Consider the following 27,250-nt stretch of genomic DNA (forward strand, 5'->3'; position numbering starts at 1 on the left):
GCCCAGGACCATAAACTAGAGAGTTACAAAAACTGCCCAGTCGATCATGCAAGCCAACCTTCCATCCATTGTCTTCATCTATACTTCTCACTGCTTCTGGAAGGCTGCCAGCATAATCAAGGACTGCTCCCATCCCAGTTATGATCTCTATCAAACAGAAGATACAAAATATTAAACACTGGTACCAACAGCTTCTTCCCTACTGTTATTAGACTTCTGAATTGATCTCTTAAATTTCAAATTTAATGCTGACCTCACTGTTCATGCATGTACACTGCAACCATAATATTACATTTCTTGCTCTGTTCTATAACTCTCATGCATTTTGTATGGGAAGATCTGTCAACATTGCACACAAAACAAAACATTTCACCTTCTGCTATGACAGAATGGCCAAACCCCTCTGATAATTAAACTAAAACATAAGCCCTGATCTGTTATGAGAGGAGTAGGGGTTTCCCCCTAAACACCCAGAAGTGCTTGCCTTTCCCCTCAATCTGTTAAAAGTTATCATGGTATTTTATCTGATGGGATAGTCTAGGGGGTGGGGCTTAGATTAGTTCACAGGTCAGCACAACATCAAGGGCCAAAGGGCCTGTTCTGCACTGTATTGTTCTATGTTCTACGTAAAGAGTGGTTAAAACAAAGAAAATCCCTGATCTCCAAGTAACAAGAATTTTTTTTAAACCCAACGATGATCAAATTAACAAAATTACTAAAACAAAAAACAACAACAACTCCCCCAGCCTCTAAGTACTGCCCAACTGGTCTAAATTCTACTGGAATGTTGTTTTAACAAAGACACATCCCATTAATATAAACCCAATTAATAAGAAGCAATAAATTATCATTTAATCCCTCCAAATTCACACTTACTTCTGGAATATTCTGTTGATTTCAGTCTCTTCACAAACACCTTTCTTGCATTAATTCTGCTATCAGGGATGTTTTATCTCTAATTTCTTTAATGAGGACTTTGAACTAAAATACTATGATAACTTTTGATTAATTAGATAGGCTTTCTCTGAGAGCTGAATGGTGCCAACTCTAGCAAGGGGCAGTTGGGTCTCCCCAATTTTCCAAATGCCCTCATCTTATGCACCTGTTATACAATGATTGGTTTCAGGTTGTCAACACCATCAGATTTAAATTCAGTCGACTTTCTGTTTCTAAGTGCTTTGTTTAAATTAGTTGATTGAATTCAGGTTCATTGTCACAACATCAAAACAAGACCCCTGTTTTGCCTGCCACCTGTAAGGCTTTTTTGAGGCCCTCTATACTGGCAACTTCAGCTGCTCCTCACAGACATATGTTAAAAATAATTTCTAAGTACAGACAAAGCACAAATCTCTTAAAGGAAACACACATTTTAGCATTCTGCCTTCCACCTTACAATTACTACCCAACTTTGTAACACCTAGGTGCATGTGACAATAATAAATCAAACCAAATCAAACTCATTTCAAACTGCCTTTACAATGCTAGCCGCCCCATTGTGTACATGTAGTATTTTCTGTGTTCATTTAAACTTTTGCCAGTTACTACACTTGTTTCTTTTGTTTTACTTATGCAACAACACAGATTCTGTAAAAAATACTGAAATTTGCAATTACCCAGCATGCAATGTCAGCTATAAAATGCTTCACCGGAACCATTTTGACATACACCATAATGGATTGAAGGTTAGTTGACAGAGGGTTAAACTTTATGAATATTATTTGGAGTGGAATTGGTGAATATGAGGAGTCAACACAATGTTAATTTTTACTCTCAGAACATGTAAATAATTTGGGTTTGATCATAAGAGAGCCCATCAAAATTTACTAATGATGCAAACACTGATACTGTAAAAAATACTTCAATACATTGGCACGTTAGCAAAATGGGCAGATCAGTGCAGTTAATTCATGCTGGTGTGAACTTATGTGTGTTAGGAAGAAATAAAAAGTATGACTACATATTTAGTGCAAAATCCTGAACAGCTTGAATGAACAAGATTTAATAATTCAAATATAATTGTGAGCACACGTCGAAAAACACACACTAAATACAAAAGATATTTTCAGTTTTCTAAAAAATAGAAATAGATATGATTGTAAAGAGGCAATTTTATATGAAGTAATGTTTATACTGCATAATGATGCAGATTTAGGATGTACATCAAAATTTTAAAAAATACAGCATTATACAGATATACTGGAATGATATAGTTATGTTGAAAGCTTTAAGATAACTTGTTCTAGAGCACAGAACGTTTCAGAGAGATCTATAGTTTTTTTTAAACTGTTTTACGAATTTTGATAAGGTTAGCATGAAAGGATTATTCTTCTTTTTGGCAATTTACCAGTAAGGGATGGTCAATTTAACATTGTCACGAAGACAGCAAGGATGTGTGACCGTATAAATTTATATGTGCACAAGATTGTTGAAGCGCAGAGTGTTTGTTGCATAAAGTGTTAAACCAGAGGCTATCGCATCTTTCAAAAGTTAAGATGATAAATATTCAATGCAGACGAATATCAAGGGTGCGTGGAAAACCTTCAGAGCAGTTGAGTTAGTTTTTTGATTGTTTCAAAAAAGTATCAGTTTAGATGTAACATGCTAACTGACCTTGTTCTGCACTGTGAATATTTATGGTTATAATTAATCGCCCTTCTTAAACAAATTGGAGCACAATGTGCAGACAGTATTCAAAACTAAAACTTAGCTCGAGAATTTTTCGGAGGATAGAGCTTGCTCTGTTTAAAATATTTTTCCTATTTTCACTTCAAAACAAACAGCTAAATACATTCTATTTACAACAACTACTCTTAGCCTGATAATGACTACAGGTTGGAAACTGGCAGATAGTGGATAGTTCAGAATGGTTCAGGGAATATTCTTCATGTTGCTGCTCTTATTGAATCTATTTGGTGCAGTTTGTACCTCTGCATTCCAAATGAATGAACCTTGGCAGCACATACCAACCCCTATTTCTGAAGAAAGATCCAATGTTATAATAAATTGCATGTGAGCAGTCCATGAGATTCCTCTCCTTAGAAGACCAAGCAGAAACTAGGGCTGGGCCACTATCTTTTCTGAACTTACAGAGTGACATTTAAAGCCACTAGCTTCCCTCGTTTATGAATATCTTTCTCATACTTAATTATACTTATGCACTCTGTCTCCTCCTTCACATGGTCCACCATGTACACAATATATATTGTAGAAAGCATAAGACAATTGAGGACAATTGTGTTTTGATTTTTTTGTCTTTACTGTAACAAATACATACAAAATTGTTACAGTAGTTTGCAGTCCACATTACCGCGTCCTCCATGTCAAATTCTCTGGTTTCAAGTTCCAATGAGACTTTTTGCAAATATGTGGGGCCCACCAACAAAAAAGTAAAATTAACAGCGGGATACATGTAATGTTAAATAATCACTGTGAATTTTGAACGTTGCGTAATATATATTTGCGACAAACAAGTGTTCGTCTGTCAGTTGTCAATTGTTAGTGCCCTTTGAAAGGTTTTACCAGGTGCGGGGATCAGCTGATGTTACTTGTTTTGGAGGCACATGTGACTTGTGAATCATAGAAAGAAGCAGAGAGAGCGCAGTTCAGTTCATAGAGGATAGAAATTCGAGGCGAGTTTAGGAGTAGAGAGTGCCATGGCTTTACTCGCTGCTTCGTCCTGTGTATTCGCTGTCTTGTTTTTCTTTGCTGCGGTTGAACAGGTCAGCTCGAAGAAACCGAACATAATTTTGATCCTCACCGACGATCAAGATGTTCTCCTGGGCGGAATGGTGAGCCGGTAGTTGGACGGAGAGCTCTGGTGGAGCAGAGCTGCTGTGGATCGCCTTAAGGCAGCGGAGACTTTGTTTGCTTTTAACAATAACTGTATTCAATAACATCAGGCCTGCTGTAGTTATCAGTAAAATCAGGCCTTATAGCAAACACAGGCCTGGCTTAAAGATGTAGTAAATAGCTGTGTAATCTCAGGTGATCTGGATTTTTAAACTTTAATGTGCAATCTCAAGGTTTTTGTCAATTTAAAATTATGTCTTTGTCTTTTTTTCCCAAATTAAGTGCAAAAAAGTCAGCATTTTCCTAATATAATCCGACCAAACGAATCAGTTGTAGTGCTTTAAGCTTGAGTCATTTTGTTTTTCTTTGTTTTCCTCTAGACACCATTGAAAAAAACCCGAAAGCTTATTGGAGATCTTGGAATTACCTTTAAAAATGCTGTGAGCTGCGTTTTTTTTTCTTTTGGTGCGATTGGGTAGGCGGGGTAATTCGAATTTTAGACTAAGACTGATGAGTCCCATTGATGTTACTGGAGAAATTCTGAACTGGATTTGTAAATCGTCAAGGAGTTATGTTTGTTTTTTTTTCCAGCTTGAGCAATCCAATGATTTTTAGCATGATTTAAAATTTGCTGAATGTAAACCATTCTTACAGCATTCCTGTAACAAACAACATTGGATGTTATTTTGACAGGAATAAACTTTTTGATTTAAGTTCACTGTAAATGGTGTATACAATTGCATTATATTCGTTTTAAATGTAACTGTTTATATGTTTATATTTTTATTCAGTACGTGGCCAGCCCACTATGCTGCCCCAGCAGAGCTAGTATCCTGACTGGAAAGTATCCGCACAATCACCGTGTGTTTAATAATTCACTGGAAGGAAACTGCAGTAGCAAAGCATGGCAAAAGACGCAGGAACCCAGCACGTTTTCAGCTATCCTGCAACATCATTGTAGATATCAGACTTTTTTTGCAGGAAAATATTTGAATGAGGTAAAATTTTTATTGTTGTAAGTTAATTGACATTTTTATTATGGCAGTTACGGTTGTGACAAACTCTCTTCTGGTGTTTTGGGAAAATTTTCAAAGTCTGACCACTTATCTGAAATGAAATCTGCTTTTGGTTTTTAATATGTTTAAGTTATGGCAAGTTTTAAAGACTACTTTTTAAAGATTGGTCGGTTGTGTTCTTAGGAATAGAAGCAAATTCACCATAGTTCTACCAGATCGTAGTGCTGCTCTATCATTAGAGAAAGATAATTGGTGATGGTTTAGTCTGAGGGCCATCATGCCTCTGGTGAGGGGAGAGGGTGAGAAGAAGGGTCCTTCACGTAACCTCACCTGGTCACTTGGAATTGAACCCATGTAGTTGGTATCATGCATCAGAAACCAGCTGTTCAAACAAATGAACTGACTCCCTTTTTCTGAAGAAGGGTCTCGACCCGAAATGTCAAACTTTCCTGCTGCTTGGCCTGCTGTGTTCATCCAGCTTCACAGTGTTATCTCAGATTCTCCAGCATTGGCACTTCCTACTACCTCTGAACTGACCCCCTAACTTTTTTTTATGATATGGCCTTTGATGCTTGCATGGAGAAGTAAGAGTGACATGCTGGACAGTTGCAGCAAGTTTGTGACCATCTGTGAATGTAAAGGACAGATGGAAGAAAGTTGGCTTTTTAACTATGATTAGCCTTCTTTATTTAGGAATAAAGATAACCTAGGAGGAGATGATATAGTTATGTTGGACTTTAGTATTTTGGGGGCACAGCCAGGAGGTTGATTAAAGCTGAACCTGAATTTGAATGATTGCACAAAATAGTGAATAAGAGCATTTTTGCTTGCTGCATTGATAACTAGGTGCACAACTTTGCAACCAATACTGAAAATTTTACTCCCAAATGATTTAAACCATGATTCACAGCTACTGGTGGTTCTACTGGTTGTGAGTACACAATTGTACTTTTTAAAAAAAAATCTTTGTTCTTGCCAAGACTCCCTTTGTTTTCATTAAATGCACTCAATCTTTGAAACGAAAGAAACTGCTTTCTGGAAATGAAAATTGCTTTTGACTGGTGACTATTTCAGTGGAGCAACTAAGGAAGTCTGGTGCTGTCCATGAGGAGCATAACTAATAGAATTAGAATTACTCTTTAAAACACGATCAAAGTGGCTGCCCCTTCCAACCTGATGTTAGATGTTTTATGCTGCTTTTGTAATTTTGAGTACATCTTAATTATTTCTCTATGTATCTTAGAGGAGATAAAGTAAATGGCCATCTAATTTATTTCGTTTGCTGAATTACACCAGTTTTATTTGTTGACGTTCTTTAGATGAGTGCTTGGATTTTTAAATATGTAGTCATTTGAGCTGTTCTAAACACCACCTTTCCACAGGGACTGTAACAAATAAAATAAGTAATATGGAAAATCTTGCTGTCCCTTTCTTCCATAACTGGCAGTTTGAATTTCCTAAGGCAATATTGAAATGTTCAACTAATTTTCAGGGATATATGCTAAAATTATTGACATTTATCAAGTGACACTTCAATTATACAAGCACTGCCCTGTAGACAGTAAAGGTTAAATATTGAAAATATTAAATGATTTTAAATAAAAGTTGGAAGAATTTGTTTAAAATTAGTTTCATTTATTCACGAAAATGAACGAAATAGCCAACATGATGGGTACAGAAGGTAATTTGAATAGTCTTGTATCCCTGCCTGAAAAGGGACTAGATGCCTCACTTCACCATAAGAGTGAGGTGTGAGAATGGTGGGAGAAATATTTTCTTGAACAATTGAGATGTTCAGAAGTGTCCCCTAGTAGATTAGTTTCTGTCAAAAATTGTTCATTGAAGCGTAAGAATTTTCTTTCCTGTAAACATGTACGTTCTCATTTATGCTCCTTTTATTGTTTAATTTGCAGTATGGCTCAGAGGCCGCAGGCAGTGTTGAACATGTCCCACCAGGTTGGGATTACTGGTATGCGCTGGTAAGCATTTACAAGGAGCTCATTGACCTACAGAACAGTCATTTAAATGTGTAATTTCCATACTTCTGAAGAGCTATTCAACTGGACGGATACATTAGGAATTCTGCAGTGTTTGCTTTATCAAATGAAGTTTACACATTTAAATATCAGTTGATGCCTTTTGATATGCAGTTGCCACGTGAAAGAGTTCATGTTGGAAGAGAGGTGTTTTCTCTGGCATTCTTGACTAAGCTCCATCGTTGTAACTCAGATTTTAAATGAACTTCATTTTTTCCTTTGTTTTGTTTTGCTAAATCAGAATCCAAGGATATGAGGTGGAGATAAGAAACTGGAGTCGAAGTCAAAGATCTGCCTCAATTGTATTGAATGCCAAGAAATTTTGGGTTTATAGTCTACTCCCACCTATTTCCTGTATTACATTTATAATAAAAAACATAAATTTAAAATATACAAGACATGAGAAAAGTAAGATTGCAGTTGTGAGCCCCTTTTTAGCTTGTCATTGGATGCAAGAAGTATAGCAATGGTTTTTATTTAGATGAGGGAACTTAGACAAATGTGGAGGATAATACAGTTTGTATTCTTCCTTCCATTTTTAGGTGAAGAATTCAAAATACTACAATTACACACTCTCTGTTAATGGGAAACAACAGTATCATGGTCAGAACTATAGCCATGATTATCTAACTGATCTACTAGTAAGTTTTTTTTTAAACTTTCTTTTGCATTGTACGGAGGTCTATTTTGTGGATAAACCTGAGGGAAAGAAAATGTAAACAGAATCTGCAAGTCTCCGTTTGAGTTAAAGTTTCTCATCGTCCTTGTATGTGACCATGCATGGGAGCACGCCTTATGGGGAAGTGGAAGTTGTAATTGTTCTTCAAGATGCAGCTTTTTAAGCTCACTTCTGTCTGTGTCAAATGGCTTGTTTATACAATTTTCCTCTGCTTTAGCCAACTTAGGAAAAAAATAACAAAAACAAAGTTTCTAGAAAAGCTCTTTCTTTTGGTTTTTTTTAAAGAAAGAAATAAGCATCTGTACAGTGCATTTCACAGCCTCTTTTGTGTGACCACCCCTGTGGTGCATAGTCATTGAAGTTCTGTTCCGATGTACAAGACAGGGCAATAAATTTGCCAGATCATGTAGGTTGGCTGAGTGGTAAAGGTTAATGAGGTTTCCAGGAGGATTCGTGCTCTGCTTTGATCCTCTACTGCCCGTGAGTTCAAACAAGATCATTTTATTAATATCGCCTTTTAAGAGTTTTTTTTGACTTGATTTTTGACTTTCTCTTTACTGTGTGAAGTACCAGCCTGGGCTCTGTTTAAGCCTTGGATTTTAATTCATAGCCTTCTAACTTTGGACAGTTACCACTTGAGACAAACTGACCCGTACTGAATGAGAAATCTCCATTTCAAACTTGATAGACGTTTATTTCCAATTCACTCTCGTGCGCTTTCTATTTTTTTTAAGAAAAAAAAATCCTATTTGAAATTTGATGTCCCTAGATCTCATTAAAGGCATTCCTTGCCTTTCTTCACTGCCCTGTGTGTTTTTTATTTCCTCTTCACTATTCTCTCCCCTTCTTAGTGCAATGCAGCACAAACATGTTGGTGTAACCTTTTGACAGTTGTTGTTAGTGGTCTTGCTTGGTAACCCATGATGGCTGGTTATGTGCAAGTCCAACCTGTATCAGTGATAATGGGAACTGCAGATGCTGGAGAATCCAAGACAATAAAATGTGAGGCTGGATGAACACAGCAGGCCCAGCAGCATCTCAGGAGCACAAAAGCTGACGTTTCGGGCCTAGACCCTTCTGATGAAGGGTCTAGGCCTGAAACATCAGCTTTTGTGCTCCTGAGATGCTGCTGGGCCTGCTGTGTTCATCCAGCCTCACATTTTGTTGCCCAACCTGTCTCAATTTTGTTATCTAACTATTCAGATGTATAACATCTGAAGCAGGTAGGACTTAGCCAGGGAACTAGAGTTTATCAGGTAGGGACACTACCACTGCACCATGAGGACTGTGTAATTTAGTATACATGTTGCAATCTGCTCAGTTTTTATGAAGTAGTAAATTGCCACTACCTGCAGTATTCAAGCTTGGCTGATTTGGAAGCATTTGATCTGAGCTACTGACATTACTAAATAATGTCGCTCTTTGTTTAAAAGCTATATTCTTCTGCTTCATTTGTTTTGAATGTAAAAATATGCAGTAGATGTCTCCTCTTATTGTTTGTTTTTTTTTACTCAAAGTATTAATTTTTCACCATTTTGTATGTTTTGGCCTTGTCGGTATTTTTAATATCCTTGTAATTTCAGAAACCATTTTCTAACCTCAACACTTTTTCACTTACCAGTCAAATATTTCACTGGAGTTTTTGGACTCTAGAACCAAATATCTTCCGTTCTTCATGATGATCTCCACTCCAGCACCACACTCCCCATGGATCCCTGCCCCACAATATGAAAGGAACTTTTTGGATGTTAAAGCACCAAGAAACAGCAACTTTAACATACATGGAAAGGTAGTTTTTATGCAAGATTGGAATACGTTAATGTATTAAAATTATCCTTCTGTTTAACCTTGGTAATAGAACAAAGAAAATTACAGCACAGGAACAGGCCCTTCGGCCCTCCAAGCCTGTGAATTGAGATCCTATGTCTAAACCTGTCATCCCTTTTCTAAGGGTCTGTATCACTTTGCTCCCTGCACATCCATGTACCTGTCCACATACATCTTAAAAGACACTATTGTGTCTGCGTCTACTACCTCCGCTTGCAACATGTTCCAGGCACCCTTTGCGTAAAGAACTTTCCACGCGTATCTCCCGTAAACTTTCCTTCTCTCGCTTAGAGTTCATGACCCCTAATAATCGAGTCCCCCACTTTGGGAGGGGGGGAAAAGCTTCTTGCTATCCACCTTGTCTATACCCCTCATGATTTTGTAGACGTCAATCAGGTCCCCCCTCAATCTCCGTCTTTCTAATGAAAATAATCCTAATCTACTCAACCTTTCATAGCTGGTGCCCACCATGCCAGGCAGCATCCTGGTGAACCTCCTCTGCACCCTCTCCAAATGATCAACTTATTTTTAGAACTGTATAATCTTTTGAATATTTTTAGGAACGTGTATAATAAATCCGAAGCAAAGCAATGTTAAGAATTTCCAGTTAAATTTCAACATCAACTGAACAGGAAGTAAATTCAAACCAAAGTGTTCTGCTCTGCTTTTTCTTCAATTCTAGTACAATTAAATATCTTAACACAATTTAAGTTGTTTTTTTATTTTTAAAACTGCATCAGTAAAATACAAGCTTTGTGTTGCTAGAATTCAAGTGAGTTAATGTAACAGCATCCCATTGGATCATTGTAATTTATGATGTCGTTGTAGCCATAGCTTGCAATTTTTTGACGTTGGAGCATACATCTACAGAGATGGTTAAAGAAATGGCGGTATATTTGAATCATTTAGAGGCTTGTATAAAAATCTGCCTTAATACAGTCTTGACATAAAATTTCGAATTTTGAAAGGTGGGAGGCCATTACAGATGCAGAGTAGTCAGTTGACCAAATTTTCTATCAGCAAGCTTTCTTTAGTCATAATGTTCTGACTGAGGTTGGAGGAGTGCACCAATTCCTTTCTGGTCCCAATCCACTGGTTATAGTAAATGTAAAATTGAACCAACCTCTGGAGATATGGCTGAGTTTTGTTTTTAAATGTAGATTTTAGACTGTCTAGCTTAATGTTAGAAACAATTCAACCAGGTTTTTTTTAAACTAATAATTAGTTGGACAAATAACATATTCAAACATACAGGGATTATCACTAAGTTTTAAACTGCATAAAGTTAGGTGTCAGTTGTATTTTAACATGAAGTGAAAATGGGTAACAGAGATGGCTGAACACTCAGAGCACATGACCATCACAAATGTGAATAAACAAACTCTTTGATAAATTCTTGGTAACAAAGAAGTAATTAAAATGTTATTTGAATGCTTGTCAATTGAAACTAATGTCCCTATTTTTAAAACTTCAAAGGATAAACATTGGCTAATCAGGCAAGCAAAGACTCCCATGACCAACTCTTCAATGAATTTTCTGGATAATGCATTCAGGAAAAGGTATTATTTTTCTTCACTTCCTTTTTTCTTAAGGAAAACATAATGTGGATGTTTAGCATAATCCTAGGTTATTTTTCTTAGATGGCAAACGTTGCTATCAGTGGATGACCTTGTTGAAAAAGTTGTGAAGAAACTTGATGCAATCAAGGAACTAGAAAACACCTACATTTTCTTTACATCTGATAATGGCTATCACACAGGTAAGCAATAATACTTTTTTTCCTGTCAAAATACTTGTTGATTTTACATTGTACTTTATTATTGCCTTGATGTTTGGAGTTTCCTCTGGAGTGACCTCCTGTAATGGATGACAAACTCAACCATTATTAAAGTGATCTATGTTCTATTACAATCCTTTTTAAAAATAACTTTGAATAAAAACACCATGCGACAGATGCTAGAAATGAAACACACCAGTATAATGCTGGAGTAACTCTGCTGCAGGAGAACTAGTGGAGAGAGAAATAGTTAGCATTTCATGCCCAGTATGACACAGAATATAGAACAGTACAGGTTCTTCAGCCCACGATGTTGTGCCGACCTATCATCCTGTTAAGATCAAACTACTCTCCATACCCAATGTTTTACTATCTCCCTGTGCGTATCCAAGAGTCGCTTATAAGCCTCTAAAGTATCTGTCTCCACTAACACTGCCAGCAGTGCGTTCCACATGCCCATCACTCTGTGTAAGGAGCCTACCTCTGACATCTTCCCTACACCTTCCTCCAGTCACCTTAAAATTATGTCCCCTCGTAATAGTCATTTCCACCCTTGGAAAAAGTTTCTGACTATCCACTCTATCTATGCTTCTCATCATCTTGTACATCTCTGTCAAGTCACCTTTCATCCTTCTTTGCTCCAATGACAAAAGCCCTGGCTCCCTCAACCTTTCCTTATAAGACCTGCCCTCCAGTGCAGGCAGTACCCTGGTAAATCTCCTCTGCACTCTCTCTAAATCTTCCACGTCTTTCCTATAATGAGGTGATCAGAACCGAACACAATATTCCAAATGTGGTCTAACCAGAGTTTGAGTTGCGGCATAACCTTGCGGCTCCTAAACTCAATTCCTCTGCCAATGAAAGCCTACACACCGTACACCTTCTTTACAACCCTATCAACTTGGGTTGCAACTTTGAGGGATCTGTGGACTTGGACCCCAGGATCCCTCTGTTCCCCCACACTGCCAAGAATCCTACCATTTAATCCTATATTCTGCATTTAAATTTGACCTTTCAAAATGAATCATTTCACGCTTTAGAACCCAAGTTCCTGACCCAAGATACTGGTGAATACTACAACAATTTATATAGTCGATACAATTGTGACTGCTGTAGTTTAAATGAACAAAGAATGTTTAAGTAGGATTTATCAGTATTCCTTTTAGTTTTTAAAATGGTTGTTCAAGTAGACAGTTGCCAATTCTGCAGTAGTTGCTAGTTTGCTGAAACCTCCTCTGTTCTAGGAATCCTAGAATTTGTTTGTAATCATGGCCTTAATTCTCCATTCTGACAGTCATACTTCTTGTATTAATACATAAAATAACAATAGAACACAAAGCTAAAAGAAATCAAGAGTGCATAGTATAAAATGCATTGTGCTACATTGACATCTGGTTTAAATGTATCTTTAGGCCAATTTTCTTTGCCAATTGACAAACGACAACTGTATGAATTTGACATTAAAGTGCCATTGCTTGTGCGAGGACCTGGAATCAAATCCGCCGGCAGTAATCAGGTATGTGTGCCAGGTTGATGCTTGTGTAAACTACTAGGTCTATGCAGAATATTTGAGTGGAAGGTTGCTTTAAAATTGACAGTTGAACTCCATAAGAAACAAATTTTGTACAGCTACATGGAGTGTATTTTATCAACAGGTTCAGGAACTTGTCTTGTATAATCTTGTAAGTTGTTTCCTGGCTTTGACTATTGCAGTGCAACAAAAATAACTTGCATCTATTGCTTCACTTTTGATATTAGCAACACTTTTTAAAAAATTTTAGTACTGTCTAGAATAATTAACAGTGATGAAACGGTAAGATGATGACTTGGCTTTAATGAAACCAGCAACCCTATTTGAAACACCTTGAAGCTAGGTTTTTCGCCTTGACTAACGTTACATCACCATGGTCTATCTTGATTGCAGAATCCTGTCTAATGCTGAATGGACTTTTGAGAGCTGTGAAAATCACTGTTTTAATGTCTTTGTCATGCTACCCCAATTTTGTTGTTTGGTGATCAATTGAAGTCATTCGGTAGAGTCAAATGAGACAATTGTATCGTGTAATTCTAAACGAAGTTATGTAGCACCTGTCTTCACCAAGAGCATTTGTCACCAGTAAAGCGTATGTTGTATTATGTATTCAATGCATGTGGTGGGGAGTGAAGTGAAAATGCTCGGGGGTGAGGGGGAGAAGAGATGTGTTGTATCAGATTGAAACATGCTGAAACGTTAGCCTTCGATATCTCAAACTTGAGTGGTACTGATTTGTTGCTGTAGTTTTTAAAGGCTTTGGTCTCCGTTTCGTTCAGATGCTGGTAGCAAACATTGATTTGGCTCCAACATTCTTGGATATTGCTGGCTATGATACCAACAAAACCAGGATGGATGGCATGTCTCTGTTGCCTCTGCTGGTAGGTTTTTTGTGATGCTGACCATGTGGTGGAACTATAGTTCATTCCTTTTTAATATGGACATGATTGTAATAAAAATAACTTTCAGTCAGATTAGCTGTTATAAATTCTTCCATTTTGTTTACAGATCTGATTCATCCACTTTATTTCTAGCTCTCATGTTTTTCAAAATCTGTGAAAATAAGATAGTAGGTGGTATTGGACTTCTGGAGCAATTACTCTGATAATTGCTGAAGAATTCAGCTTCATGTCAGTTTGATCTTTCTTTCTCTGCACTATATTTAAAACTGTGTTATTTTTGTATAATCAATTTCCATTCTACCTTCAGAACGGTAAGGCAAAAAATGTGACATGGAGAACTGACCTCCTCATAGAGTATCAAGGAGAGGGACGTAACAAAAGTGATCCTACCTGCCCTTCGTTAGGGCCAGGGGTCACGGTGAGTCCTAGATATTTCTTTTACTCCATCTGCATGATGTAAAATTTCTACTTCACCTCAAATGAAATAGGAAACTCCAAAGCAAATTGACAAAAATACATGTTTCAGTGCATCTTATTCTAAGCCATTGCAAGTATGGTCTTTGCTACCAAGCTCTGGAGAGTGGGGTTTGCAAATATTTAACAGCTTATACTGCTGTTTTATGCATAATTCTTTCAGATATGCATTGGAGGGGTAAAACAATAAACAAAGCCAGGAAGTGAACCATCTCTAAACCACTTGATTTTGTATTTAACCCGGTATATGTGGAAACGTTCAGTTCTCTGCTTTTTTTTCTTAAATTTGTGATATTGATGCTGCGTGAGGTCAAGCATGTGGAAGTTTTTGTGACAAGTCTCCTTTGACTACGTAAATCCTGCAGCTCGTGTTTCATTGATGCTAGTATCTGAAGTATATTACCTGGTCATGTGTGATAATAGCAACTGCCGATGCTAGAGCCTGAGATAAAAAGGTGTAGAGCTGGATGAACACAGTGTTCTATAATGACCCAGACTTTGATACTGGACTGCTATCTATTGTTATTGAGAAACGTTTTTGTTTCTTCAGTCAATTTTGCCTGAGGAAATTGTCATGGTTTAGTCTTTCTGAGAGCTTTAGAGTTTTTAATCTGGATGTTGCTATCAGATGTTTATTCAGTAACCTGCTCAATTTTAAAACTGACACGCTGTGGAGCTGGAGGACCACAGCAAGCCAGGCAGCATCAGAGGAGCAGGAAAGTTGATGTTTTGGGTCAGGACCCTCCTTCTTTAGAAATGGAGGGGGGAGAACCCTGAAATAAATAGAAGGGAGGGGCTGGGGAAGGTAGGCGGGATGGTGATAGGTGAGTAGAGACGGGACACTTCAGGTCAGGACCCTGAAGAAGGGTCCTGACCCAAAACGTCAACTTTCCTGCTCCTCTGTTGCCTGGCCTGCTGTGCTCCTCCAGCTCCATGCTATCTCTGACTCCAGCATTAGCAGTTCTTACTATCTCTCAATTTTAAAGCTAACTTTTCTCTTGTGTTTTATGACCAATGAAAAGGACACTTGACAGAAGTCCTTCTAAAATTTGGCTTTCATGTTGCTCAAAGGGGCTTCAAGCCTCTAATATCCAAGAATCTGCACTGAAAATGCTGCTTGAGTTCGATTACAACAGCTGAGACAATGTGTTAACACAATGTTGAGTCAATTCATACTTCTCCCAGTCATAATGGATTTTTTTTAAAAAGTAAAAATTCCAGGTCTACTTCTCACCAAGTATTAATCAGTTCGTCCTTTTGGACCAACACCTAACTCTCTACCATATTTTTGTTAAAATATACCCATTAAATTTGGCAATATTATGAAAACATTACCTCCGAACATCTTCAGTGCTGGAAGTAACTAATCACCTGGCAGCCTTTAAAGACTTGAGTGCGTTCTGGGTGTTTTGAGGTTGAACCTGTATATATCTTTACCTACTCAAACCACTCTTTTTTTTTTTTTTTTTTATTTGGTTCAATAGAACTGTTTCCCTGATTGTGTTTGTGAAGATGCATATAACAATACCTATGCATGTGTAAGAACAATTGCCAATTCAGCTGACTTGCAGTATTGTGAATTTGATGATAGTGAGGTGAGTGCTGTCAAATATTTTCATTTTTCTTGATTCCTTAACAGCCAAGTCTCCCCTTTCATAAAACTCTAACTTGTGCAGTCATTTTGTTTTTCCCCTTAGCATGCATTGGATTTCAAATAGCTTTTGAGCAGTCCTATTCATTATGAGTAATGATCCCAGCAGATGCTAATACTGGACAAGTTGATACCAGAATCGAACCAGGTTTGATTTTTTTAAAAATCAAAGTCACTTCTTTTTTCCTTAGTGGCTAGTCATCAACCCAATTCACACACCATAGGCTACTAACATTTGTTAACAAAATAACACAACACAAATTCATTCACACGGGAGCGGCATTAAAAAAAAACTACATTTTGTCAACTTGGAAAAAGTCCTCTAATAGTAAAACGCACAACTTTTCACTCCTAGCAATATCGTTTTTCAAATGCACAGTCCCAGAGAGCTATCATTCCAATCCTTTTTTTAAATCTTAACTCTTGTCAGTTTCAATTTTAAATATTTATTGTCAGCTTAATCTACTTCCGTACAAATACTTCACTCCATTTGCAAGTTAATTTGTTAAATTTACATTTCTCAGGATAAGACTGCTCTGCTGTATTGACAACCATCTCTTTTTGCTAATGTAAAACCAAAATGTGACCTTCGTGGAGCTGAAACCAAAATCTGTCCTTTTTTTTTACTGAAAGTTCAATCTTTCAAATAGTAAATACACATTGTTTTAATCGCACTACAAGTTACCATTGCAGGGTGAAAGAGATTTGGCTAAATGCATGAAATGTACATATTTGACATTTTAAGTGAGGTCAGTTTTGTAGATTAACTCCTAATAAGAATCACCTTGAATGTTCTTAAGTCATAGTGCATTGTAACTTAAATGACAGATTTATTAGTGGCACATGTTTTCCTCCTTTTTTAGCTTGGAAATCTTGGCAAAAACATCTTTCTGGGTAGCAAAAGATACTACTAAAATTCAGTTAATAAAGTTATGGGGGGGTAAAAAGGAATCTTTTTAAAAATGAAATTGATTTGTGATGCTTAGTATAGAGTGTAGCATTATTTATTATTTCAATGATGCAATCATTCCTAATCAGTTTTGTAAGTGAAAGGCATATATAAACCAAATTAATTCTTTTTGTAATCTCAGGTGCTTTTCTTTACTCAGGTGTTTGTAGAAGTCTATAATCTAACTTCTGACCCACACCAAATCACAAATATAGCCAAATCAATAGATCAGGAAGTTCTTGAGAAGATGAACCATCGTCTCATGATGTTGCAATCTTGCTCTGGTTCCACGTGTCAGACACCAGGAGTATATGATCCAAGGTATGAAAGATTGTTTAATCATTACCTACTGCCGAGTCAGCAGCTTGTGGCTTTTTAAACATTTTTATCTGCAGCTCTTAACCTTTTCTAGTTCAATCCCATTTTGAGATGAAAGAACTGAAAATAAATTGAAGGCAAGTAAGAGCTGCACATTCATAGTTGGTATGAGAGGCTAATCACTACTGTTTCAAGTCTCTGACCTTTTTGTTCTGAAAAACAATTGTGTCAGGACTTGCAACTAACTGTTTCTCTCTGCACAGATGCTGCCCAACCTGCTGAATTTCTCAGCTTTCTTTTTTAATTGCAGTATTTTAGTTAATCTATCTGTACTTGCATATTACCTCCAACCATGAGCTTGTACTTCAGTTTGCTTTTGAAGGACTTGAGTGCTGAATTTTTAATTTTTATTTCTTTATTTTTCTAATTTTGTACTTGATTTTGTACCTAGACAACTATTTTGTACGTAAGATGGTGCCAGAAATGGGGCCTTCGTATATTTTTTCCACTGTACTTGTGTATCCCTGTACATATGACAAAATCTAATTCTAATAACTTTTTCATGTGGAACCTTTGTACAAAAATGTCTTTAGGTTTTCCTCAGTACTGAATGTCAACAGGCTCCTTTTTTTAATGCCAGGGCATTTTGCTCCTTCAATGGATTCCAATAAATTGGTGAAATAAGACATTTTTCCCCTTTCACAAACCATGCTGACACCTTCTGATTTTTACTTGTGTTCTCCAAATACCCAACTTTAAGTTATTAATAGTAGATTCTAACAACTTGAAGTCTGCTGTAAGGAAACTAATTGTCCTGTAGCTTCCTCTAGAGTTTAGCTAAGTACGACTTCCTCTAATAGGTGTTTTTCCTTCAGTAATTCCACTGAATAACATTTTACCTCTGAATGTTACACAAACATATATCACAAGTAGCAAAGCAGTCTTAATTGCATTCCCTTTCTCTCATCCTTTGCTTTTGATGCAGTGAAAATCTTACTACAAGCAGTATAAGAGCTGATCAAACATATATTCTTACATTATGATTTCAATAGGCTGTCTTTCATTCTTTCAGTAAATGGATGAAGTAAAATTTAATGTTACATTTGAAATTCTTCAGTCAGACTTTTGTGTGTTCATTACACATTGAGGCTACAACTTGCTGTCACTAGCTATGTATTCTAACAACAGTTTGCTTTCAATTCCTTTTTGCTCTTTAGACTTTAATCCATTTCCCCTTCCCAGTACTACTTGTGTTTTTTTTTAACTATTCCACTATGGTTTGTAAACATCTTTATGCCCATCTGCTCCCTCTCCTTTTTTCGATGATCATGCCTGAGAGACCCATTATTGGTCTATTTTGTTGCAGGAAGTAATTGGCTTTATTAACATTCTATTTCAACATCATCTTTTTGAGGCTTTTCCTTTGCCAGTTACTTGTCTAATGCACAAGCCAATACAGATGTGGAACTAAATGTTAGCATAGCCATCATGCAAGTATCTGCATATATAGAATCATTACTCTCAGTTTTTGGCCAGAGGTAGTAGCTTTAAAAAAAAGTGCAGAACCTTGGTATCTTTCTTTGTCCAAAATATGAAAGTTAGTAGTAATTGTATCATCCTGTTGCTTTATGCTGATTTTTTTTTTAAAAAGAATTTAATTTTTTTTGTTTTTTTTTTAGGTACCGATTTGATCCTCAACTGATGTTCCATCATGGACCTGCTGCACCCAAGTTATTCCATAAAACCTTGTGAAGCCTTTTTAGCTTGCTGTTACCTGTAACACAACCTTGTACTTCGTGTGGACTGATGTAAATCACTAGAAGTTGTATATACTTTTGTTCTTGCAGTGTTTTCCACCCCTCTCCCTCCCTCCCTGCCCAACTGCCCTGATCACATTTTCCTGATTTAAAGGCAATTGACGTGTGAAAAGTGACTTTGATAAATTTTAACATAAGGTTTTATGTATTGTAGTTCTAAATTAGCATAATTTATTTTGAGGATCATTGTCTTCAGTTCCAGTGAACCTAAGCATGTAATTGCTTGTGGGGGATAACATTAAACCATCAAATACTTGCAATTTTTGTTTATTGCATGAATTATCTGCCAGCTAGCAATCACAGCTATACTTGGTTGGTATAGAATGAATTACTTCTAGTCACCGTTCTTTGTTTCTGTCTACAGTAGCATGAACTCATGTGTTAGGCATAGTGTACAGAAATCAAATTTCCACTAAACTTGAGCACATCAGAAACAAAATGGGTTTTGAGACACATTATCACCACATTGTTGTTTTTCCAGCGGCCATCCAGCCCAATATTTAGGGAATTTCATTAAGTTTTGAGGTTTGCTGACAGCTGACTGGGCTGCAACTATTGGCTTAAACTAACTTAACAGCTTCTATTTTGCTCCTTTTTTTAGCAGTAAAGAATGTATTGGAGAAGTTTGGATTTTGTCTGTACTGTCTTGGGTTAGTCTAATGTAAACAGTGCTAAGAACTGAGCAAACTTGTCTCTTCTGAATGTCGCATACTGTGAGCTTAGGGGTTTTAACTAAATGCTTTGTAATGTAGGACCCTAGAATGATTTGACTTTCTCGGATTCCATTCTACTCCACCCCACACCCCAAACTGATTTTTGTTGCTAATCCCAATCACCTCGCCTGGCTTCTACAACCACTTTCTTTCTGTTCAAAAATCTTTCCCCACCACAGCATTTTCTTTACATTTATGAGGGATTACTGTGATCCAAGACTATGGCCATCTGTTGCCTTGGATTTTGTGTGTGGTAAGGCATTATAGCTGGGAAACATTTTTTCTAGATAGATACATAGTCATTTTATTTAATGACTGTGAATGTACAACTGGTTGCCTTTAATATCTCTACCAAAGCTAGTTTAAAATTCTTTTAGCAATTAATATTGTCCATTGACTGGACATCACTATTGTTCTGATTCATAAATTTGTCACTAAATTTAAAGATTCTCAATTTTTATTTTAGAAATTGAAGTTACTTTTCCAGTAATTCTGGATTTTGATATTGCACTGAAGATCCCAGCTATCTGCTGCTTTAGTACGTTATGGAACTGATGTTTATAGGAGAGAGAGATGTATGAAGTGGCCAATGTTTTCTAACAATATAGCCAATAGATATAATCCAACATGTGATTTGTGCTATAATTAACTTTTCAATTGTTTTGTCTATTAACTGTTGGTGTTTTTTTCTTTGTTCAGTTATGCACTAAATCAAACCACTTCTTGTAACATTCCTACAATATTGACGTGTACACCAGAATGTCTTTGATTCAAGAATGATGAAATGTCAGAAGGACAAACGAAACAACCACTCTTTTACTGGCACAGGTGTATTTAGAGTGTATAGTTGACACAATGTAGTGCAGCACTGATCTATAGCCTTATTGACGTACATTAGTGAAAAAGTTTATCAAGCAACACCAGGTTGAAGAAAAAAACTTTAGTATTGGTGTACCTGTTGAATCTACAATATTATGCACTCAGGAGCAAGCATTTTGTTTAGGCTTGAATATAAAAATCAGAAACAATTTGTACATCAATATTGCTTAGTTAATTGCAAATGCTTGTATTTTCAGTGTTAAACTGAATTTGCACATTTTAAAATAGGTTTATGTAACTTGGATTAAAATTTGTGTAAGCTTTCATGTTACTCAGAAGGTTCAGACTCTCAGCACTTGTAATACTGACTTTGAATTGAGATTTCTTGGGTTTTTTTCCAAAGTCTTAAGTGACCTTGACTATGTATATTTGGGATAAGAAAATGATGGCTCAATTCAATCTCACATTTTATGTAATAAATTACTTTCCAGTCTGAAGTTGGGATGCTCTCTTTTTAACATGGTCTTGAAGTTGAAAAATTCAGCCACCAGATCACCACTCTATTTAGTTAAAATTGCAACTGATTTAGACTAGCCACCTCTACACTACACTAAAATGGGAATTTCAATTAATATGAATACCAGCTGAAATTTGGGGTTATTTTTTAACTTTAATTGCTGTTGCTAATAACACTGCTTTGCTTTGCTTTGTTTCCCAGTACAGACAGCAGCACTAGTAATTTTCTTAGTATTTTCAAACAAGAGAGGGAAAAGCTCATTTTACTGTTATTAAACATGTATGTATTTTTCCTTTTGTCAATGTGCAAGCTTCCAGAGTGGTGGTGGTGTTTTTTTTTTAGTACAATTGGTTTAGTAAGTGGGAACATATGTATTCCAAGGGAATACTAACTTTTTGTAATTCATTAATAGTTATGTTTATAGAACATAGAACAGTACAGCACAGAACAGGCCCTTCAGCCCACAATGTTGTACCGACCATTGATCCACATGTATGCACCCTCAAATTTCTGTGACCATATACATGTCCAGCAGTCTCTTAAATGACCCCAATGACCTTGCTTCCACAACTGCTGCTGGCAATGCATTCCATGCTCTCACAACTCTCTGCGTAAAGAACCTGCCTCTGACATCCCCTCTATACTTTCCACCAACCAGCTTAAAACTATGACCCCTCGTGCTAGCCACTTCTGCCCTGGGAAATAGTCTCTGGCTATCAACTCTATCTATGCCTCTCATTATCTTGTATACCTCAATTAGGTCCCCTCTCCTCCTCCTTTTCTCCAATGAAAAGAGACCGAGCTCAGTCAACCTCTCTTCATGAGATAAGCCCTCCAGTCCAGGCAGCATCCTGGTAAACCTCCTCTGAACCCTCTCAAGCATCCACATCTTTCCTATAATAGGGCGCCCAGAACTGGACGCAGTATTCCAAGTGCGGTCTAACCAAAGTTTTATAGAGCTGCAACAAGATCTCACGACTCTTAAACTCAATCCCCCTGTTAATGAAAGCCAAAACACCATATGCTTTCTTAACAACCCTGTCCACTTGGGTGGCCATTTTAAGGGATCTATGTATCTGCACACCAAGATCCCTCTTTTCTTCCACGCTGCCATGGAATCTCATGGAATGTCTTAAATTTGTCAGCTAACTTGGGCAAGACTTTGAAAGAACACTTTTTTTTGTTTAGGCAAAACCTTTGAACATGCTGTCAATGTAGGAATTTCACTTTTCATCTGCTTTAAGTAATCAAAGATAGTGAAGCACTTGGCCATACCAGATTATTAGCCATTGAATTATAGATAACTGCTTTGCACTTCTTTCAGTAATGAACTTGTAATACATTAATGTTAGAATTGATTTTTCTTGTATTTTGTCCTAACAGCTTTTACATTCATAACAATTGCTTATTTTGCAGGGAAATGTTAGCATATTAACTCTATGATAAGATGTAGGCTGGCTAGGAGAAACATTCTGAACTAGGGAGGTGATGGCCCAGGGGTGGTATTGCTGGACTGCTAATCCAGAAGATCCAGTTTAATGTTCAGGTACCAGTGTTCAAGTCCTGCCACAACAGATGGTGGAATTTGAATTCAATAAAAACTTCTGGAATTGAGAATCTACTGGTGACCATGACTCCATTGTTTTCTGGAAAAACCCATCTGGGTCACTAATCCCTTTTTAGGGAAGGAAAAGTGCCATTTTTACCTGGTCTGGCCTACATGTGACTCCAGACTTGTCACAATGTGGTTGACTCTCAACTGCCCTCTGGGCAGTTGGGGATGGGCAATAAATGCTGCCTAGCCAGCAATGCCCTCCTCCTGTGAATGAATTTTAGAAAAAACACAAGTACTGACGACGGTCCCTTTTTTCCCTCAAATGAGGAGTAGCATGTATTTCATGTTCGTCAAAAAGTTGCCTCAGTGCTCTGAAGAAATAATACAGAAAGGCAGTGATAGTGATTTTTCTTTTACTGATAATGCATGCCCACTTAAGTTTGTTGCAATTTCTTGCCAAAATTTGATTTTATTAAATAGGTGATTAGTGAAGATTCCTCTATCAAAAATACTGAATATATTGTTGACTTGAGTACTAATAATAAAACTAGAGAGAAATCACGGCTGAAATTTTACTGCAGGTTCAACAATTTGGAAAATATCAATTTCAACTTTTTCATGGAGAAATGGCTACCAGCAGTTAAGTATAAATCAGGAATGGGAGTAGACTGTTATGGCTCCTGGAGTCTGCTGCACCGTTTAGTATGATCATGGCTGGACTTTTGTTTCAAATTCCACATTTCCGTTAATCCTGATTTTTAGGCCTTGATTTCTCTCTTCTTCTTTCCCCCCCCCCCCACCCCCCCACCTAAAAAGAATTTTCCAGCCTGTCTTAAATACTCAATGACCCTGCCTCTAGCACTTCTTTTAGCTTTGAAGCAGAAATCCAAAGTTGTATCAACTTCTGACACACACAATTCTCAGACATCACCCTCCCGGAATAGCCAACTTTTTAAAACAATGCCTCCTAGTTCTGGATTAACCCACAAGAGAAAACATTCTTTCCTTCTCCACCTTGCTAAGACCATTCAGAACCCAGTGAACTTTAACCAAATTGCCTCTCTTCTCTAAACTCTAATGGAAACCAGATCAGCCTGTCCAACCTCTCCTTTAAGACCACCCACTACCAGTTAACTATCTATCTAGTAAACCTCTGCTGAATTACCTTCTCTACATATGTCTGTCCTTGCAAAAGAAGACAAACAGCACACAATTCAAGATATTGTCTCACTAATACCCTTTATAACTGAAGCATACAATTTATCTTGTAAAAATGTTATGTAAACATAATGAAGAATAGCATAATGACAACTGCTTTTACATACAGTATCTGTGTTTTGACATTATGGACGTGGACCAGAATAAGCATACCCCAAACAGTTCAGAATTCTGCATTTGTTCAAATAATTATATGCATTTGTCTGTCCTATCCTGTCAAAGTGAACAACTTTACATTATACTCACATCTACCAACATTTTTTTTCAGCCTTCGTGTTGTCTTCATGATAACATGCCTTTCTTGGTGTCATGTATAAATTTATCTACCATGCTTTTGCTCCCCTCATCGAAGTCATTGATGTAATTTTTTTCAAATTGAAGCCCTGTTGCAGATCCCTAGAAGACTTCACACCTCACCTGCTGCCACTCAGACAATGGCCCACTTGTGCATATTCTCTTCTGCCATCCAAACAATCTTCTGTCCATGCTAATACAGTACTCGCATGTCAAGATTTTATTTCTTTTGTAATAAACTTTGGCACTTTTTAAAAAAAAAAATCATCTTCTAGTGCCAATCCAGGAATGGCACATTTTACAGGCTCCACTTCATCTACAGCATGTTTATTCCTTCGTGGCGCTCCAATAAATTTGCGATTTCCCTTTGAAACCATGCTGATGTTCCTAGTTTACTTTGAGTTATTTTTGGGTGCAGCTTTCAGTTGATTTAAACACACTTTAAACTAACTGGCCGATAGCTTCCCATATTCAGTCCTCCAGCCCCCTCTGAATTGAGAAAGGGGTCGGGGTGGGGGCGGGCAGGCGGGGCAGCAAGGTAAGAGTTATAGATGCTACTTTCTAGCTTGATGGAACTTTTCCTGACTCCAAGGCATTGTGAAAAATGAACACCAATGCATTGACTACTTCAAGAATCTTTCTTTTTAAGGCCCTAAGATAAAATCCAGCTGCATCCAAAAATTTGACTTGCAGGTTGATCAATCATTTTGCTCTGTACCACTTCCCTCATGCATTGGCAAACTCCTCTCTTCCTTCCTCATGGCAATATCATCATTAGAATGTCTAGTTTATATTACTGATTATTTGCACTTTTTTAAAATGAAGCACACATTTGCAACTAGAGAAACTTTGAAAGCTGAAGGATTATAATTTTTTTGTGACTTGAAGCTGCTCTATACTCTGTCTTCTCAACTGAAACACCATTGACTGCAGTGTTACTTACGTAAATCCAATTCTTCTCAGCCTGGGAGATGATTGTAATTTGATGTGGCAGTTGTCACATGTAAGGTTTAAAGTATGGTATGACTGATTGCTGTAGGGCGTCGCAATCATTAACACTCAACATAAATTTTCTTTTTGTTAAAAAGAAATAGAAGAATTGTAAGGCTCTTTATGCAGCACATTTTAAAATGAAACACCGTGTACCATTTGGGGATGAATGACCTCTTAATGCTAACCTCCCCAGGAGGCAGAGGAGGATTAATTGTACGATTTAGGACAAAACACTCTGTTCCAGGACCGTGGCACTTGTACCTACAAGGAGAAAGAGTTTTAATTTTTTTTAAAACTCCTAATTGCATTGTCAAACAAAAATGATTTAAACTTTTTGAACATGTCGGCAGGCTTTGGTGACACACTTGTCCTGTGTGTGTAGACCAGTCCTATCCCTGCAATTGCAATTGATAATGTTAATTCAGTAAATGGGGGGGGGGGGGGGGGGGAAGGAAGAGCGTTTGATATTACTGATCCTGCAACACATCCTCAACGCCAAATGTGGTGTGTTGCAAACTTCAAATCATTTCACCCTGTAGAACAGGCTCAGCTTGAACTCTACAGATATAAATCCCTACCCAACCTGCATGTCCCAATTCCAGGGATGAAACTCATCACAATGCTAAAATTATGTAACCTGAGAATCTCTTTTAACACTGTTTAAACTGGAAGATTAGATGTGCTCAAAAATGTACAAATTGATTAATTTTATATCTGTTTTGACTGGTGATGTGTGCTGTGTCTCTCAGCTGCCCTTGGGCTGAATCCTATTACAACAAAGTTTCAAAATGAGATATCTTGTATAATATGTATAAACTTTTATAAAATTGGCAGATAGTAACTAGGTCAGGGCTCTAGCGCCTTTTGAGAAAGCAAGAACTGCTGATGCTGGAGTTAGAGATAAAAGTGAGGAGCTGGAGGAACACAGCAAGTCAGGCAGCATCAGAGGAGCATGAAAGTTGATGTAATGGTCCTGACTTGAAACTCAACTTTCCTGCTCTTCTGATGCTGCCTGGCCTGCTGTGTTCCTCCAGATCCACACTGTTATCGCTAGTACCTTCTGTCTTGTTTGTCCTTTCCAGTCCCGTTGCAAATACTCCCTCTCCAAACTAATCACTAGAGTTTTTTTTCCTAAGAACACATTATCCCTGAAATCACCAATTTTGTTTCAATTGTGAACTTTCCTTTTCCTTCAGTGTGGAAGTGGTCCCATGAAAAGTAACAGTTATCTGACTGTGGAACCTGAGTGCTCCAGACTAAGTACAAAAGTTGCTACCTATGGGGTCAAACTTTCCATTCTCTTATCAACCATCTTCCAGCATTCCTCTGAAAAACAATTTCAATAAAAAGTTTTTTATTTTGAATTAACATTGTATGGCAGGCTCCTAGTAGTAAAGCTGATCTAGTTTAGTTTGCCACAACCTAATCGGGGGAAGATTCCTTAGCTTTTAAGTCCTGGTTTGGATTCGAACCTAAAGCTTTGGCTAGGAATATATAAAACTGAGAATCGTGGACAGTTGGAGTCTTTTCCTAGGGCAGAAATGTCAAATACTAGAGAGTGTAGTTTTAAGGTGAGAAGAGGAAAGTAGTTACGTGAGATATGAGGCAATTTTTTGAGTATAGTAGGTGCCTGGAAATGCACTGTCAGAAACGTTAGAGAAGCAAATACAGTAGCAGCATTGGAAGCATTTAGACAGATACAGACCATGTGCAGGCACATGGGATTAGTTTCAAATGGCATTGTGGTCAAAGGGCCTGTTCCAGTGCTGAACAGTCTGAGCTAGAACGTAAAACAGAATAATGATCTCCCAAACTAAGGCAATCACCTGTAAATGGGAAATCTCTGCTGTTGTAGAGGAACAACCTTTCTCAAATGGGGAAGATTCACAGGAACTATCTATGGAGAAAGTTTAATGTTTCAGATTTATTCTGATGAAGAGTCATGTGACTTGAAAAATTAACTCTACCTTCATACCACAGATGCTGTCAGACCTGCTGAGTTTGCCAAAAATTTCTGTTTTTGTTTTTGATCTCCAGCAGCCCCAGTTCGTTATTTGATTAGACAATTTCAAATTGTTGGTTGACTGTCAGAATGAGCAGGGTAAACATATAGGGTGAGGTGGGTGGGAGAAATAAAAAGGAAGCTGGAAGGCAGAAGAGAGGATAATGACTAGATTAAATGACAAGGTACATCTAGGGTGGTGTAAATGGAATTGGTAGAATCATTATCAATAATTGATCTCTGAAGGAATTGGGATGGAGGTCATAAGCTGCAAATGGCTGAAGTCAGTGTTTCCCAGTATCTTGTTCATATAATCCACTCCTGGAACCCCTACAGTGTGGAAGTTGGCCATTTGACCCACTGAGTCCACGTC

At 37.3% G+C, this 27,250-nt stretch overlaps 1 protein-coding gene across 3 annotated transcripts; it reads left to right on the plus strand.

The window, feature by feature from the left end:
- The first annotated feature begins 3,491 nt into the window (after window positions 1-3,491).
- On the plus strand, window positions 3,492-20,800 carry gnsa (glucosamine (N-acetyl)-6-sulfatase a). Of its 3 annotated transcripts, XM_048549244.2 has the most exons (14): window positions 3,495-3,788; window positions 4,170-4,229; window positions 4,581-4,787; window positions 6,719-6,784; window positions 7,384-7,482; window positions 9,142-9,309; window positions 10,824-10,906; window positions 10,988-11,106; window positions 12,537-12,640; window positions 13,435-13,536; window positions 13,865-13,975; window positions 15,516-15,626; window positions 16,792-16,952; window positions 18,629-20,798. In XM_048549244.2, the coding sequence occupies exons 1-14, from the start codon at window positions 3,654-3,656 to the stop codon at window positions 18,699-18,701; spliced, it is 1,599 nt and encodes a 532-aa protein (XP_048405201.1). In that variant the 5' UTR covers window positions 3,495-3,653; the 3' UTR covers window positions 18,702-20,798. The 3 variants fall into 3 exon arrangements, with proteins under 3 accessions (XP_059508443.1, XP_048405202.1, XP_048405201.1); XM_059652460.1 differs by lacking the exon at window positions 9,142-9,309 and having other exon boundaries at window positions 3,492-3,788; window positions 18,629-20,800; XM_048549245.2 differs by lacking the exons at window positions 6,719-6,784; window positions 7,384-7,482 and having other exon boundaries at window positions 3,494-3,788; window positions 18,629-20,799.
- The last annotated feature ends 6,450 nt before the right edge of the window (window positions 20,801-27,250 follow it).

The sequence above is a fragment of the Stegostoma tigrinum genome, chromosome 18, assembly GCF_030684315.1.
Source record: "Stegostoma tigrinum isolate sSteTig4 chromosome 18, sSteTig4.hap1, whole genome shotgun sequence".
In the NCBI taxonomy this organism is placed as follows: Eukaryota; Metazoa; Chordata; class Chondrichthyes; order Orectolobiformes; family Stegostomatidae; genus Stegostoma; species Stegostoma tigrinum.

Bases quoted from the DNA above. Each gene is read 5' to 3' on its own strand.
- gnsa (XM_048549244.2), top strand. From the start codon at position 3,654: ATGGCTTTACTCGCTGCTTCGTCCTGTGTATTCGCTGTCTTGTTTTTC. The intron at 4,788-6,718 runs GTAAAATTTTTA...TTTAATTTGCAG, and splicing joins CAGGAAAATATTTGAATGAG to TATGGCTCAGAGGCCGCAGG. The intron at 12,641-13,434 runs GTATGTGTGCCA...CGTTTCGTTCAG, and splicing joins AATCCGCCGGCAGTAATCAG to ATGCTGGTAGCAAACATTGA.